Genomic DNA, 15660 nt, shown 5'->3' with positions numbered 1-15660 from the left:
TGTTTTCACTGTTTGGAACCCAAAGGACTAACCTTAGACTCTGATGTTACGTCCTTGCTGTGAGGTGTCTTGTTAGTGTCCTGAAGAGAGATTACAAATTCAAAAGCACCAGTAAGAGCTTTCACTTTGGTCTTCCTCACCTTTATCAACTTATTCATGGTCTCCTCAATCACACTGTTGAACAGTGTCATCCTTTTCTTCTTCCCTTCTACCTTTCTACGTCTCAGAACAACCTTCTCACGTTTACTTCCTTCACAAGAAACGCTTTTAGTCTCACCAACAACACCTTTCAGATTCTTCTTCCTTCCTTCGCTTTGGGTTTCTTGTTCCTCAAGTAGTTTTGGTTCAAGAGTCTTCCCTTTCTTGAAACTCAGCTGCTTCGCTGGAGTGACCTTTACACCTATCTTCTTAGTAGGCCTAATCTTCTTTGCTTCAAGTTCAGGAACTTTTTTAGCAGAACCACGTTTAGTAGGAGTAGCCAAGCTTTTGAGTCTACTTCTCATGCTTTTCTTCTCAGATGATGTCTGAACACCTTTCACGCTAGCTTCAACAATACACACAGTCTTCTCTTTTACATCTTCACCGCTTATTGTCTGATTCTTTGCCTTCTCTTTAGTCTTTGGAGTATAAACCTTAGAACTTGACTTCTCACTTCCCAAGCCAAGAACCTTTTTAGCAACAGATGAACCACCACCACTCACAGTACTCTCGGTTCCCTCGTTCTGCTTCCGAGGTTTATCATTGCTTCTAACGCTTAAACCATCAACAGATCTCGCCATCTCGCTACCTCCTTTAACGCTAGATGTTTCTGAGTTCACAGAAGCACATGGTTTTTTCTTCACAGCCAATGCATCTCTCATTGCAACCGCAGGAATCTGTCTACTCAGACTTCCCAACGACGTCCTTCTCAAACCTGAAGAAGTAGTCTCAACTTTAACCACCTCTGAGCCTTCAACACTTGTTCTTCGCCTCACCACCTTCCATGGTTTCACCGCATCATCACGATGATCACCTAGCTTCCCCTCATGTTTGCAGAGATCATGAGTTGAGGGCACATGATGATTCCCGCGGTAACGGGACTTAACCTCCAGTTTACCTCCTGCTAGTGTACCTATCGCTCCAGTTGAATGCCGTCTTGAGCTCACACTTGGTGGCTTAGGCACTTCTTTAGTCTTTGATACACACTTATCTTGATCCTTCAATGCTACATCTTCCACGTTTCCCACATCCTTTACAATTATTCTTCTTACAGAACCTTCTTCAGACATAGTCATCTCCTGAGGATTTGTATCAATCTCTTTGACCTCTGAAGTATTATTCTCTTCAGCCATTGCACAGTTTTTGATCTCTGAGCTATTCTCCACAGCCATCATCACAGAATCTAATGACAGAAGAGTGTGATTAATCAATAACAAGATCTAATTATCTATCTATTAATCATGATCATATTGTAGAACTTGACATCATTATTAAAGAACAAATCTGTAGACAAAAAAATCTACCAAAAAGATGACTCAACATTCTTTCTTCATTCCAACATCAAAACATGGTTTTAACTGAAAGAATCTACACCCAAAGAAGGACAAGCGTTGAATGATTTTAATTTCTCTATATATAATATTGCGTTCTGGTCAAAGTTTTGAGGACAAAGACCTAATTCTACAGTACCGCAGAGAACTACGTACTCTACACGCTTTAAACCCTAATTAGCAGTTTCAACTTCAAACCAACACAAACTTAACCAAAACGCAAATACAAGATAAATCAAAAAGTCAGAGAAACGATACCTTTAGATTGTTGCTAGAGAAACTATCAACTTAGAATTCTCTGGAGAAATTAAATACAAAATAAGAAGACAAAGAAATCGGCAGAAGATGAAGAGAAAAAATAATATATGTACCAAAAGATTGTCTTCCTAGACGAGATTATATTCTCTTTTTATATGGAAACAAATTGATGAAATAAGAAAATAGAGATCTGGTTATTAAGGAAAAGAAAACACACACACAAAACACATAATTAAGTTTTTTTTTTGTGTGTGTGTGTGTGTGTGTTAATTTCTTGCTAAAGTTACTTAAGGTCAAAATTAATAACTGATGTTTTCTGTCTAATTTTTTTAATTTATTACTATAAAACTGATAACTGGATTTGATGCTTTCAATAAAAATCTGAGTATCATTAATCTATATGTATTCCCATCAAATAATGAGGAAATGCATGAATTTAACTCCAATATAGTAGATCCCAAGTGAAAGGAAATTATTATTGTGTTTTGGCACAAAGGAAATTGACAATTTAAAAGGGTTATTGGACGCAGAATTTGTTTGGATTTTGATGGTTTTAAAATTTTAAGAGTTGAGAATTTTTTTTTAAAAAATAGTAGATTTAATAAATATCTTGTATAGATTTTATGAAATTTATATCAAATATATTTTATATAATTTGTTAGTTGTTACTTATTATTATGAACTTACGAAAAAAATTATATATGTTCCATCTCTTATAGTTGAATGTTCCATCTCCAATATAATATAAACAACTATCAGCGTCATGATGAGAGAATTAAAAACAAAGAAAAACTTTATTTTCTTGTCGTTTGGTTGAAGTTATTAATATGCAACATTTCATCTCTTGGAACGGAGGAAGAAAATATAAAAAAAAATATCATAAATATTAATAAACCATCTGTACTTATTCTCAAAGGAAAACATGAGGATTCTATATGTCTTACGAGATGAAACAATTCTTTGTAATTGTTACGAGATCTCAAGATTTAACATAAGTGATAAAATCATAAAAAAGGTGGTACAAAAACAATTTTGGTACAATTTTCAACTTCTTCAAAATTAGAAAATTTTGAACTCTTGTTAAATTATTACTTGAAAACTTTCAAATGAAAATTCCAAATAAACTTTCAAATTCTAATTCTTTAATTTACTATTTTTTCTGTTTTCAAATCATTTCGGTACGCTAATATTCAGTTAAAGTAGTTTGAGCACGCTTTATGACAAAGACAAACAATAAAGAGAGAGAAGAGGCGATAAAATTCAAGATTATGGCAAGACTTTGAATGAAGTGTTGTCGACGCCAAGAACAAAACGAACATCTGCTTCTGCTTGCGATTCAGACACGACTTACAACTATGGATGGGTGATTCTTCTTCTCAGGTCAGTTTCTATTCTGATATTGCTTCATCTCAATTATCTCTCTTCGCGCTCAAGTTTTTTTTAGAGTTAACTACATTACATGTATGATCATTATGAACTAAGTAACCATATAAGAAATATTAGAACTAGACATTACCTGGTGGAATTTGAATTGGCTGTCGCCATCTTCGTCACTGAGACCAACTAGCAGTTTGAAATTTTGAATTATATAATGCTCTTGTCATGTGCATGCGGCTCTAGAAACATGTTTGACCAATCATTCTACATCTAATTAAAACGTATAGCTATGTTTAATTGTAATTTAGAGATAATTTCTTTGAAATATACCCAAATATCGCCCATTAAAATATCCACATACAAATTTCATAAACAAATAATATGGTTTACTTTTCGACTAATTTTTTGAATTGTATTTTTTTAAAAAGAATGGTCATCTTATACAGTTGAACAAGCCACCAATTTTTTATAAGGTTTATCTGTATAGAAATTTTCTTATTTAAAATTCAGTTTCCTCTGTAATCATTTGCTTGTTCTGATAAGCAAGTTTGAGTTCTCTCTTTCTTCCTCTGTATTGCATTTTCCTTTTTCTTGATATTTGTTGCAAGAGTTCTCAGTTCCTCAACTGATCTCTTCTTGGTCTCTCTGAAAATTTTCACTTATATGTTTTATGTTTTCTTACTCTCAGATCAACCGATTGAGACGTGCGTCACAAACAAACCTAAAAAATGAGCTACAACGTTTGTTTCCTTGTGTTCTTGAGTTGTCTACTTCTACTTGGTGTTACTTTTGCTACCAACATGGAACAAACCACTATAGTAATAGACGTTACACGTCAAATCGCCGAGATCGATGAGAACTTTGTCTGCGCAACACTTGATTGGTGGCCACCTGAAAAATGCAATTACGATCAGTGTCCTTGGGGCTACGCCTCTCTCATCAACTTGGTAATATATATTAAAAACACCTTTTAGCTTTGACCACGTACCTTCTGTTACTTTCATCTTAATGTTTTCAAAATGGTTTCAGAACTTGTCTTCTCCTCTTCTTGCTAAAGCTATTCAAGGTTTGTGTAACATCTATCACAAACCATATTCACATTCCAACAGACTTTATGCTGAAACATCTCTCGATTGTTGTTTAGCTTTTAAGACGCTGAGGATAAGAATAGGTGGGTCCTTGCAAGACCAAGTGATCTACGACGTAGGAGACTTGAAGACTCCTTGCACTCAGTTCAAAAAGAGTGACGATGGCTTGTTCGGATTTTCTGAAGGATGTTTGTATATGGAACGTTGGGACGAACTTAACCGTTTCTTCCACGCAACCGGGTACGTAAACAAGCCTTCGTAGTATAGTTGTTCTTTGACTTAATCCTCAATTAGCGGTGGGCATTCGGGTTTGCAGTACGGGTCTGATAGGATTATTCGGGTTTTGAGTTATTCGGTTGGAGTGTTTGGAACCCATTTAAGAAACAATCATTTTTTTATCGGATTACTTCGGGAATATCCATTTCGGATCAAGTTTCTATTTTTTTTATAAAATCGAAAATATAACCAAATTAGAAACAATTCGGATTTGATTTGGGTTTTAAGCCAAAAACATGAATTAAACCCGAAAAACATTCTAATTCGTTTTTCAATAATTTTTATCTATAAATTATATATAGTTATTTTTAAATTAATATAAATAAATTATATTTTGGATATTCACATACATATTTCGTTTACGGATTTAAAGAAATAGGAACCTGAAATTTTAGTCAGGTTTCTTTTTTTAGTTCGGTTCCGGTCAGTTTTCGGATAATATATCCTAGGCCTGGGCATAAAATCCGGAATCCGAAATCCAAACCGAATCCGAACCGAAAAATCTGACCTGTTATCCGACCCGAAACGTAAAAATACCCGAACGGGTCTTGTAGGGTGGTACAAAAAATATCCGAACCCGAAGTGTTATTAACCGAACCCGAACGGGTAACCCGAAAAATCCGAAATTAATAGTCAATATAAATATTTTGAAATATATATAAGTATTCCAATTATTAAATTTAATATTTGTGGTAATATTATATATAATAATAAATATTAAAATTCTAATAAATGCTTTAAGTACACAATTAGTTATAAATAAGTATTTTATCATTTGTTCATTGAAATAAAAAGTCTACTCTCTATAAGACAATACATATTGTTTACAAATGATGTTTGTTTTCATGCTTGATTTAACATTTTATTGTTATTTTATATGTGATAGATTAATTTTTATTTAATTTAGATGTTTTTCTTTATGTTTTACTTCAAAAAATTTGTTTTTTACTTTGGTTATATCCGAACCGAACCGATATAACCCGAATTCGTACGATATATGATTACTTTATTGGTTTTATGATGCAATACAATTTTGAACCGAACCCGAAGTGTTATTATCCGAACCCGACCCGTACTAATAAAATTTTAGTATGGGACCTAGAAGCGTAAACCTGAAAATCCGAAAACCCGAAAAACTCGACCCGAATGCCAACGGGTACCCGAACGCCCAGTCCTAATATATCCTCAATGATCCAACACTAGTTCTACAGGGCTATTGTGACTTTCGGTTTGAATGCATTATACGGGAGAGAGAAACTCAGAGGAAATGCATGGGGAGGGGAGTGGGATCACACCAACACTCAAGATTTCATGAACTATACAGTCTCAAAGGGTTACGCTATAGACTCATGGGAGTTTGGTCTGTACAACTTAGATCTCTTTACTCCTGCCTGCCCGGTTTTTAATATTTTTTAATCTCTTTCTTGGCTCTTGACTAGGTAATGAGCTTAGTGGAAGTGGGATTGGTGCAAGTGTGAGTGTAGAGCTTTACGGTAACGACTTGATAGTACTTAAAGATGTAATCAAGAACGTTTACAAGAGTTCTCGGACCAAGCCATTGCTTCTAGCTCCTGGAGGGTTCTATGAAGAAAAATGGTACTCGGAGCTTTTTCGCCTCTCTGGACCTGGTGTTCTTGATGTCATGACTCATCATATATACAACCTTGGTCCAGGTCTGCATTAGATTGTATTTTGTAGCATCATTCGTAAACAGTATGAGTGTTTGAGTTATAATTGAATCTTTTGGCAGGGAATGATCCAAAGCTTGTGAGTAGGATACTAGATCCCAAGTACTTGAGCGGATCAGTTACGGGACTATTCAAGAACGTTGAGAGAACGATTCAAGAACATGGACCTTGGGCTTCTGCTTGGGTTGGAGAAGCTGGAGGAGCTTTCAATAGCGGTGGCCGGGAGGTTTCTGAGACATTCATTAACAGCTTCTGGTAAGAAAGCAATCATAATCTTTTCTCTCAGTTTCTTTAATGATTAACCAAAACCTGTTCCTTGTTAGGTATCTAGATCAGTTTGGTATGTCGTCTATGCACAACACCAAAGTATACTGCAGACAAGCTTTGGTTGGAGGTTTCTACGGTCTGCTTGAAAAGGAAACGTTTGTTCCCAATCCAGATTACTACAGGCAAGTTCATAATCAACATGATTAGACTAAGTTATTACATAACGTAAACACTTCCTTTGTATCTGGCCAGTGCTCTTCTTTGGCACCGTTTGATGGGTAAAGGCGTTCTTGGCATTCAGACAAATGCCTCGGAGTATCTACGGACTTACGTTCATTGTTCGAAAGGAAGAGTGAGTGTGTGTATTATCTTTATCTCTCTTGTCTATAAACGATCCTCTAGTTTTGTGACCATGGAAGCTATCATCTCAGGCGGGGATAACGATTCTTCTGATTAATCTGAGTAAGCAAACGACGTTTACAGTAGGAGTCAGCAATGGCGTGAAGGTGGTTTTGCAAGCAGAATCTACGAAGAGGAGATCTTTCTTGGAAACAACCAAGAGCAAGGTTTCTTGGGTGGGAAAGAAAGCTTCGGATGGATATTTGAACAGAGAAGAGTATCACTTGAGTCCAAAAGACGGTGACTTGAGGAGCAAGATAATGATGTTGAACGGTAACCCTTTGGAACCAACGGTCACTGGAGATATCCCAAAGCTTGAGCCGGTCCGATACAGCGTGAAGTCTCCTGTTTATATCAATCCATTGACGATCTCGTTCATTGTGTTGCCTACCTTTGATGCTCCTGCTTGTTCATAAAGACCATGATGACCTTCTGGTGACTTGTAAAATTGAAAATCTGAATAACAAAAAGTGAATATACCTTCGCAACTGTATGCATACACATGCTATTGGACAATACATTGATAACTGGGTTTATTCCAATCCACTTTCTTATCATTTGATTAAGGAGAAATATAGATTAGTGGAATGTGACCAAACTATACAATATAAAATATAAGAAAAACACTTGTAGTCTATGTTCTCCTTCATTTGCAAAGATCAAGACCATACAAAAACATCAAATAGTGAAGAAAGCTAAAGTGGCACCATCTCTCTAAGGAGGTAGGTCTGAGACATTTTTTTCTCTACAACCTCCTAGAATTCTTCTACCTCGTCATCACACAGCAAAATCAGCATCAGAAACTTCAAGAACTTTGTGGGTACCGATTGGGTTCACGCCTTGTTTGAACATGTTGCCTTCAATGTACCTGAAAATTTGAAACAAATCTCCTTATTGTCAGAATGAATACTGAAGAAAGCAAAACCTAAAACTTGTCTGCTGCACCATCAGTCATCAGCAACTCGTTCAAATTCTTATTACTCCGAGTTTCACTGTTCTGAATGAGAGTAAGGTGAGAGAACTCACATTTCTTTGAGGAATGGATGCTTGTAGAATGCATCTGGGATTCTCCCAGTGAATTGGTTGTGATCAAGATACCTGGTTTCACAAATGAGCCAATGAGAATGAATATTTTGTTTGGATTGTAAGCTAATCTGAGACGGAGATAAAAACTTACAGGAATGTCAGCTTAGGAATATGAGCAATGGCAAACGGAATGTTCCCAATAAATTTGTTGTAAGACAGGTACCTATATAATAAAGTAACCCAAGATTAAGAGTTATCCCGTTACGATTTGTTGCAGATATCTTAATGTGCAGTTGTACGATGCTTACACAATCTCCAAGCTTGTAAGATTCGATAGCTGCGCAGGGATTCCTCCACTCAAATAGTTATTATTCAAGTACCTAAACGATCAGAGATTTAAGAAAGAGAAAAAAAAGCAGTGTGTATAAATAATTGGAAAAGAGAAGCAAAGAGCAGATTATGAAGGGGATGCTTACAGGTTGCGTAGAGATGGGAAACTACCATCAAAACGGATGAGCTCCCTTATAGTTCCCACCAAATGATTGTTACCGGCATCTCTGAAAAATAACCAAAACCAGATCTCAGTAGTGATAAAAAAGACCCAAACTGGAAGTAGAGAATGGGAACTGGGAGTTTACAGGTGGCGGAGGTTTTGAAGCGTCCCCAGTTCAGCAGGAATTCTACCAATGAGACGGTTTTCTTGAAGATACAGATACCGAAGCTCGGGAAGAGCAGCCAGTTCCTTTGGAATTTCTCCCTTGAAGCTATTGAAGCTCAAGTACCTACAAAAAAAGAAAAAGAAAACATGATTTTCATTTGGAGGCAAATGGACAATCATCAGAAGCAAAACAAGAAACAAGAGGTACACTTACAAATGCGTTAGTCTCTTGAGCTCCCCAATCTCAGGGGGAATCACATCTTGCAGTTTATTCCACCTCAGGTTTCTAATGGGTTACAAGAGAGTAAATGATTAGGGTGACGTATTTAGAAGCATTGTGCATGATATGATGATCTTAAATTCAAATCTGTAATCCTGAAGAAACTTGGATACTATCCCGAGTTTGGTCTCAGAACGATAAACAAAAACAAAAAGACAGAATCAAAAAGAATAAGAGCGCAAGGAACATACAGTACTTTAAGCCGTTTCAGTCGTCCAATCTGTGGAGGGATTGGACCAGTGAGCTTGTTGTTATGTAGATCCCTGAAAAAATCAAAAACCATTTTTCAATCCAACCATCTCAAAAACATCAAAAGCTCTAACCTTTATCCTCAGACATGTCCAATCTCGTTTTGCAGAGAGAGTCATTCAAAGACTTCCAACATACATCTACTAGATTAAAAAAAAAGGTGCTAGGAAGTAACTTACAGTCTAGTGAGATCGAGAAGGTTTGTTACTGCAATGGGGAAGGGTCCAACAATAGAAACGGCGTAAACTTCTCTGCAAAATCAGAAAGCAAAATAGCTCAGTGAAGCGAATCACTAGTCTATGATACAGAAGAAGAAGAAGAAGAAGAAGAAGAAGACATATAAAAGTAAGAGAAAATTGGGAACTTACAACTCAGTGACAACCCTATAGTCACCTTGAGTAGAGCAGGTGACACCAGACCAAGGAGGAAGGTCTCCATCTCCACAAGGATCATCACCGACCCATGAATACACCACTCTCCATCCCAAAGATGCTTTTATTTCATTCAATGCTTTCACTGTAGCACAAGATCCAACACATGAGCTAATAAGATAGAACTCGACTGCGATTAGTACAGATACTCTATCAGATCTAATCATTGTTTCGAATCTCCAACCAAAAAAAAAGTTTCTAAATCTGATAAAAGATTTATAAATAATCCAAGCAATGGAGGATCCGTAGATACAAAACCAGAAATTGAGTGGGAAGAAGCAGAGTTACCATCTCGCTTCAACGTCTTGGAGTGAGTGAGAGCAACGAGGAGAGACAAGACGCAGATCACAAGTAGATCACACCGAGAAGCCATGGTTTCTCTTTTTGCTTCACAGCTGGAGTGTGAATGAGAACAAGACGGATCTAAGAGGCGAGCGATATTAATAAAGGGAAGTCATTTTTTCTTGTCCGAATACGTGTGTTTTCAAACCCGTTTCTCACCGACGGGTCTGGTAACGACCCGGGTTTGTAACAGATTTATATTGGTTTTGGACCAACCGCGTCCAGTTTCTGTTAATTTGTCAAAAGAATAAAATCACTACCATGTTGGGGAATTTTAATATAATAAATATTAGCAAATGGTCTCACACTCACAATTTTAAAGTTTTGTATCTAGTCTGTGTTGATTATGTTAATAGAGATGATTAGATTCATCCACCTCACTAATAAACCAACCTGTTGGTAGATCATAACTCAGATGAGACCAAAGACAAGTGTGCTCACATTTGTTTAATCCAGAACCGGTTAACCGAGAGCAAGCGTTAAACCAAAGTTGGCTACCTTCTCAGAACATAAGTTATTATGACACAAGATTTATTATGCAAGGCATACCAGTAGGAGTTTTAACATACTGTATATAAGATACAAAACCAAACACAAACCATAGAGTTCTGACAAGTTTCTTGAGAAATATCAAAGCAAAAAAGACAGCAACAAAGATCAGTTCTCTGAACTGCAAGAAGTGTCTCCACCAGATGAAGAAGAAGAAGACTCGCTCTTAAGCTTCTCCATCTCCTCGTACGCCCACTCCAGTCCATGACAGTAATGCACCGGCGGATTGAATCTCGTATCACTTATGTCATCCGGCAGAAACGCCCCATTCTCCACCAGAAACTTCACCGCTTCTCTCTTCCTCTCTTTGGCCGCAGCGTGGAGAGGGGTCCACCCGCATGACCCCCATGTTCTGGCATCGATGTTGGCCCCGCGCTCGAGGAGCAGATCCATGACTTCAATGTGACCTCCCTCGGCAGCAAGGTGAAGCGGAGTCACTCCCTTTGATTTGGGTCCCCACGCTAGAGCGTTGACGTCGAACCCTTGGTCGAGCAGCTGTTTGACGGATTTCAGATCGCCTTTCCGGGCTTTGATGTGGAGCGGAGTCCATCCCCTGTCATCGACGTTTGATCTTGGGGATCGGCGTCTAAAGGAGTTACGCCGGAGCGAGAATGCAACCGGCAGGTCTTGGATCATTTCTTTGGGTCTAAGCTTCAGGCAAAGTAGAACTAGCTTTGAAAGTAAGATGCGGGTTTTGGTGTAGAAGGTCAAAGAAGACTTACCTCAAGAACTAACTCAGCAAGATACACTTATGCTATGAGAGAGCAGAGATTTACATGACACTCAAGAATGTCTAAAGCAATATCAAGAGTGTAGACAGTGAAGGAGGCAGACTTAACGGGAGTGATTGGCGATGCAGTAAGGGAAGGAGGGATTCAAACCAGGACCAAAGACACTAAGCTTTTGAAGGATGACAGTAAAAGCCATAGACAGAGGAGAGAAGACGAGCATCACTTTGAAAACAAAAGTCTAATGATTAGCGTCCCACATCGAGACTCAACCTTAGCGTTAATTTCTCAGCCAAGAAAGCAATCGATATGAGCTGTAGAGTCAAAAAAACACCACAGATCTGCCAACAAAAAAAAGAAAAATAAGAATACCAAAATTAGTGAAAACACATTAACAAAACAAGAAGAGCAAAAGCTCCATTAGTGTAGATCGAGGCTTTTTTCAAATCCAGGCAAATTCCACCAAAACTAAGGCATGCGAATCTACCGATGAGTACCAACGACAAACAATCCAATCAATTCCAAAGAAAGAACCGAGCTCGTACCTTACCCAGCGAGGAGATAGAGAGAGAGGGGATGGTGAAATCAAGCTCGGAGTTGCAGATTTTCTTCTCGCTGAGGAATCTATAGGAGTTTGCGCTAGGGTTTGCTCGTGGCAGATCGAATCGAATTTTATAAGAAGACACAGAGAAGATGAGTTTTGTTTACTATATTTGTGTGTCGTCCAACACGCCAGCTCATACAAGGCTTATCATCACTATCGGCCTAATATAACGGGCCTTAATATTCGGCCCATTCTATAACCGGGTTTCAGATTATTTTCCCGGTTTAGTTTCGGGTAAACTAGGTTTAATGTAGTAAGTAGCGCACGTTCGAACGGAACAGAGAATCTCTCATCTGCTAAGCTAAGCTCGCTTTGTTGACGTGAGGGAACTAACTACCCTCCGGCGTGTTCATTCTGGTACGTATATATATGGAAATTCCTATCCGTCAAATTCTATCTTAATTGGTATAACTATTGGTGAATTTGGTCGGATCCTCTTGTGATTCACCTGCTCTTGTCTCTTTTGGTTGTGCATTGGTTTTGGTGAAATGTGGTCGGAACCTCTTGTAATTCAGATGTTCTTGTCTAACTGATTGTTTTAAATACTGTTTTTGATGGATTTTATTGAAGTTTTGGTCTTTTTTTGTGGTTCTGAGTTTGTTGATAATGTTGGAAGAACTTGAATTAAATGCTGATAACGAAGCTCATCACTAGTTAGATTTTTTCTGTAGAAATTTTTAACTTCTTTTTGAGTTTATGCTGCTGATGTTCTTCTTGATTCTTAATTTTTAATCTCATTCTGGCATTGCTAAATTAAATTTCCCTGCGCTCCCAGTTAATGTATTCTTATACTGATTCTATGGTATCTAAAGCAGCAGGGGTTGGTTTTGCAATGGTAGCAAAATGTCAAGTCATCAGCCTCTGTCGTTCCCTGCTTCGAGCGGGATGTAAATACCCTGACTACAACATCAGGGAGTACACAAAGCGAAGGACCTTGGATGGGTTCCGCATGAACAAGAACCTCACTGACCCGTCAAAGGTGAACGATGCTTATGCTGAAGGTAAAGAACAGCTAGAGGTTGTAGAAAGGGTTCTCAAGGTTTACTTGGCATATCCTCCCAAGACCAAGAACATCATGGAACTCAAGGTTTAAGTAGTAATTGTATGTTTGTCATTTTCAGGGGAGAATTATTGGATTAGAACAAAGATAGAGTGAAGAGAATAAAGAGTTTCTTTCCTTTGTGATTTTTCCCAGTTCGGCTGTTATTTCATGGAATTGTTCTCAACTTTCTTCTACTCTTATGTCCATTTTTAGAACTGATGCTGTAAGGCTATATAATTATGGGATTCAAACACACTATTCATCTGTTGTCAGAATTTCTGTATGATACAGAAAAACAATAGTAAGAGTGCTTGTGTTTTGCACAATAAGATTTTTGGTCTTTTCATAATAGTATCAAATTCAAGCATAGAAACGTATATAACAATGTTAAGGACAGTTTTGAGTTTTAAGCAACAAAGATCAAAGAAGTTGGAACGAAAGAGGAAGTAGTCGAATGACTAATGAGAGTATTCATTACTTTCCGAGTAAGCGGCGGCCGCGTTGGTTTGATTGTTGCACTCTGAAGTTGAGTTCGTCAACATCGTCTTGAAGATGATCAAGTCCTTTATTCTGCTTTTCGATCTCACTTCCCATATCAACTGCCATGTTCTTTAGGTCTCCTAGTAGATCACTCAAATCTGAAAGCCCATCGTCTTGCTTGGCTTTTTCCATCTGTCATAAACAAGTATAAAATTTAGCAAGATTACAGAGAAAGAGACAAAACTTTTGTTCCACAAATGTTTAAGACGCTGCCTTTCAATGTTCATGCAACTCATATGAGATGCGGGATTATAGAGAGTAATGTTTCTCTGAAAGGAGGAAAAAAATGAAGAGAGGGAAGATATAAGTCGTACTAACCTCCACTCTCTGATACGCATCAGCTGATTCAGGAAGCGGTTCTCTGCTTCTTGATTGTGCTTTTGGTGCTGGGTTCAGTCCCAGTTTCTCCCTTTTCTCCAAGTGGTTAATTCTTCTCGTTGGCGAGTGATCTAACAGAAAGGGAATCATGCAATCAGGAAAAATGCAAAAATAGCAGCGAGGATAATGGAGGGAGCAAGAAACAAACCTCTAGTAATGACAGGGCCATTAATAGGGCGAGTCTTCTTCGGCTTCCAAGTCTTTGAAAACATACCTCCAAGGCTACCAAGAAGCTTCTCACCCTGCAAATAAAAAAAAATGCCATAAAATTTAAGTACCTTGTCATTCTTATTCTAAGGAATAAGAAAGAAGTAAAAAAAAAAAAAAAAAGGAAGCTAGCTTACTCTACTGAGATCATGATCAATTTCAACAGCTTTATGGTGCGTCCTGGTGATCTGCTCACCCTGCTCGTGCAACATGACCAAAGTCCTGGTAGCATCAGACCTTATATCTTCAGCCACCTTGAGACAACCTTGTACAGATTTGGTAGTCTCTTCAGCCTTGTAGACAGCATAACCCTCAAGCTCCTGAACAGACTGGTTCTCAACACCTCCGGAATCGCGGAAGTTGTTCTTGTACTGGTATCTGGAGTTAGAAGTCAAGGGCTGCTTGGACGACGAAGTAAACCCTTTCTCAACCTTATCCTCGCCGTCAAAAGGGTTGGTCATGTCAGCCAAGGAAGGCTCAGAGGAAGTCCTCTTGGAGGGGTTAAGTGTGTGTTTGTTGCTGTTGTTGTCCAGCTCATCATCTGAATCGAAAGGATTGGGCTTGGAAGATTTGTGAAAGCCAGGGTCAGCAGAGTTGTGCTTGGGAAGCTTTGCTGGAGATTTCCTCAAACCAAACATTGTCTCGTCTCTCAAAGTAATAACCTCACAGAAACTTAACGTAACAACTAGATTTGCTGAGTAATAAACCTTCTTTCCTGCAGAAACCAAACAGTAATCAGAATTGATGCTGTGAATCTAACTTTTAAGCAAAGAGACTAAAATTAAAGTAAAAAACAAAGCTTTAATGTAAGATCCATCGATGATTCCACTTATGAGAGAAGAGCTTAAAGGACAATATAACTACACAGCAGCAGTAAAACTTGGGACTTATCACAACTAAGTTCAATTTTGATAAGAAGCTCTCACAAAAATATTCGTTCGATCGCTTCTCTAATTCTCTACGCATCGAAACAACAACAATCGAAAAGTCGATGGGGGAAAACTCACAGAAGAATCGGAAACCCTAGGATCTATCAAACAAGTAGATATCTGAAATTGAGTACTGAGAGAACAGATCGGGGGTATACCTCTGGATGAGCGAAGAAGAAGAAGTGGAGACGATGAGAAAGAAGAAGATTGGGTTCTTAATGACAATACAAGGGACCAAATCAATGCGACGACGAAGAAGAAGAAGAAGAAGAAGAAGGGATCAACAAATGGGAGTTAACGCGGAAACGACTTAGAACGACCCACGAAATTAAAGTTTTGTGTTGACGATATAATTAAAATCCCAAGCTGAGAGATTAAAAGCACATATATATTGTTCTCGTTTAGCAGTAAGTAAGCGTGTTAAAACAAAATTTTATTTAATTCAGCACTAATAATTTTTTTTTTTTTGGTAATTAACTAAATGTTTCAATATTATTTTATCCCCAAAATAAATTTTATTATTTTCCTGTCTAATTTGCACCCAATGGTTTATGATTGCATGAGCCATCCCAATTTCCATTTTGACGTTTGGGTGTGTTTATGTTATTCTCAACTTGTCATGCAATAAAGAACTTTCTTATTGACTTTGTCAACCATATTCTAATCTAACCCCATAATATCAACTTGAACATTTCTTGAATTGTTTGACAATTATGCAGTAGCATTTTACTGTTACGCAAGCCAAATTTATACAATTTGACAATTTATCCATAAGAAAACGAATGTAACCAAGTTGCTTTGGTCTACTGGTGGTA

The 15660-nt window shown here is 37.7% G+C and overlaps 6 protein-coding genes across 11 annotated transcripts; 2 read left to right on the top strand and 4 right to left on the bottom strand.

The window, feature by feature from the left end:
- Window positions 1-5: 5 nt before the first annotated feature.
- LOC106407078 lies at window positions 6-2404 on the bottom strand. Its single transcript, XM_048762027.1, has one exon. The coding sequence runs from the start codon at window positions 1371-1373 to the stop codon at window positions 6-8; it is 1368 nt and encodes a 455-aa protein (XP_048617984.1). The 5' UTR covers window positions 1374-2404.
- A 538-nt stretch (window positions 2405-2942) lies between these two features.
- Window positions 2943-7480, top strand: LOC106411460 (heparanase-like protein 2). 2 transcript variants are annotated; one of them, XM_048762026.1, is made up of 10 exons: window positions 2943-3167; window positions 3853-4111; window positions 4194-4230; window positions 4309-4492; window positions 5740-5888; window positions 5968-6201; window positions 6279-6471; window positions 6540-6665; window positions 6736-6835; window positions 6915-7480. In XM_048762026.1, exons 2-10 carry the CDS (start codon window positions 3893-3895, stop codon window positions 7296-7298), a joined length of 1626 nt encoding a protein of 541 aa, XP_048617983.1. In that variant the 5' UTR covers window positions 2943-3167; window positions 3853-3892; the 3' UTR covers window positions 7299-7480. The 2 variants fall into 2 exon arrangements, with proteins under 2 accessions (XP_048617983.1, XP_022561652.2); XM_022705931.2 differs by lacking the exon at window positions 2943-3167 and having other exon boundaries at window positions 3239-4111.
- Window positions 7342-10091, bottom strand: LOC106411461 (probable leucine-rich repeat receptor-like protein kinase At1g35710). Its single transcript, XM_013852232.3, has 11 exons — window positions 9815-10091; window positions 9464-9611; window positions 9275-9346; window positions 9038-9109; window positions 8781-8852; window positions 8547-8690; window positions 8385-8465; window positions 8217-8288; window positions 8060-8131; window positions 7909-7980; window positions 7342-7750 (listed from the first exon to the last, which is right to left on the bottom strand). Exons 1-11 carry the CDS (start codon window positions 9897-9899, stop codon window positions 7660-7662), a joined length of 981 nt encoding a protein of 326 aa, XP_013707686.1. The 5' UTR covers window positions 9900-10091; the 3' UTR covers window positions 7342-7659.
- Window positions 10092-10382: 291 nt separating this feature from the next.
- Window positions 10383-11857, bottom strand: LOC106411183 (phytochrome-interacting ankyrin-repeat protein 2). 2 transcript variants are annotated; one of them, XM_013851893.3, is made up of 2 exons: window positions 11691-11857; window positions 10383-11486 (listed from the first exon to the last, which is right to left on the bottom strand). In XM_013851893.3, the coding sequence occupies exon 2, from the start codon at window positions 11051-11053 to the stop codon at window positions 10526-10528; it is 528 nt and encodes a 175-aa protein (XP_013707347.1). In that variant the 5' UTR covers window positions 11054-11486; window positions 11691-11857; the 3' UTR covers window positions 10383-10525. The 2 variants fall into 2 exon arrangements, with proteins under 2 accessions (XP_013707347.1, XP_013707348.1); XM_013851894.3 differs by having other exon boundaries at window positions 11696-11846.
- A 115-nt stretch (window positions 11858-11972) lies between these two features.
- Window positions 11973-13049, top strand: LOC106411000 (LYR motif-containing protein 4B). Of its 3 annotated transcripts, none has more exons than XM_013851661.3 (2): window positions 11973-12106; window positions 12565-13049. In XM_013851661.3, the coding sequence occupies exon 2, from the start codon at window positions 12582-12584 to the stop codon at window positions 12840-12842; it is 261 nt and encodes an 86-aa protein (XP_013707115.1). In that variant the 5' UTR covers window positions 11973-12106; window positions 12565-12581; the 3' UTR covers window positions 12843-13049. The 3 variants fall into 3 exon arrangements, with proteins under 3 accessions (XP_013707115.1, XP_013707114.1, XP_013707112.1); XM_013851660.3 differs by having other exon boundaries at window positions 11992-12106; window positions 12562-13049; XM_013851658.3 differs by having other exon boundaries at window positions 12007-12106; window positions 12568-13049.
- Window positions 13050-13107: 58 nt separating this feature from the next.
- LOC106410999 (SNAP25 homologous protein SNAP33) lies at window positions 13108-15242 on the bottom strand. 2 transcript variants are annotated; one of them, XM_013851657.3, is made up of 5 exons: window positions 15004-15242; window positions 14054-14631; window positions 13858-13951; window positions 13650-13780; window positions 13108-13463 (listed from the first exon to the last, which is right to left on the bottom strand). In XM_013851657.3, the coding sequence occupies exons 2-5, from the start codon at window positions 14552-14554 to the stop codon at window positions 13266-13268; spliced, it is 924 nt and encodes a 307-aa protein (XP_013707111.1). In that variant the 5' UTR covers window positions 14555-14631; window positions 15004-15242; the 3' UTR covers window positions 13108-13265. The 2 variants fall into 2 exon arrangements, with proteins under 2 accessions (XP_013707111.1, XP_022562033.1); XM_022706312.2 differs by having other exon boundaries at window positions 14924-15194.
- Window positions 15243-15660: the final 418 nt, after the last annotated feature.

The sequence above is a fragment of the Brassica napus genome, chromosome C7 (genome assembly GCF_020379485.1).
Source record: "Brassica napus cultivar Da-Ae chromosome C7, Da-Ae, whole genome shotgun sequence".
Lineage (NCBI taxonomy): Eukaryota > Viridiplantae > Streptophyta > Magnoliopsida > Brassicales > Brassicaceae > Brassica > Brassica napus.
This window is presented reverse-complemented; position numbering and strand designations above follow the sequence as displayed.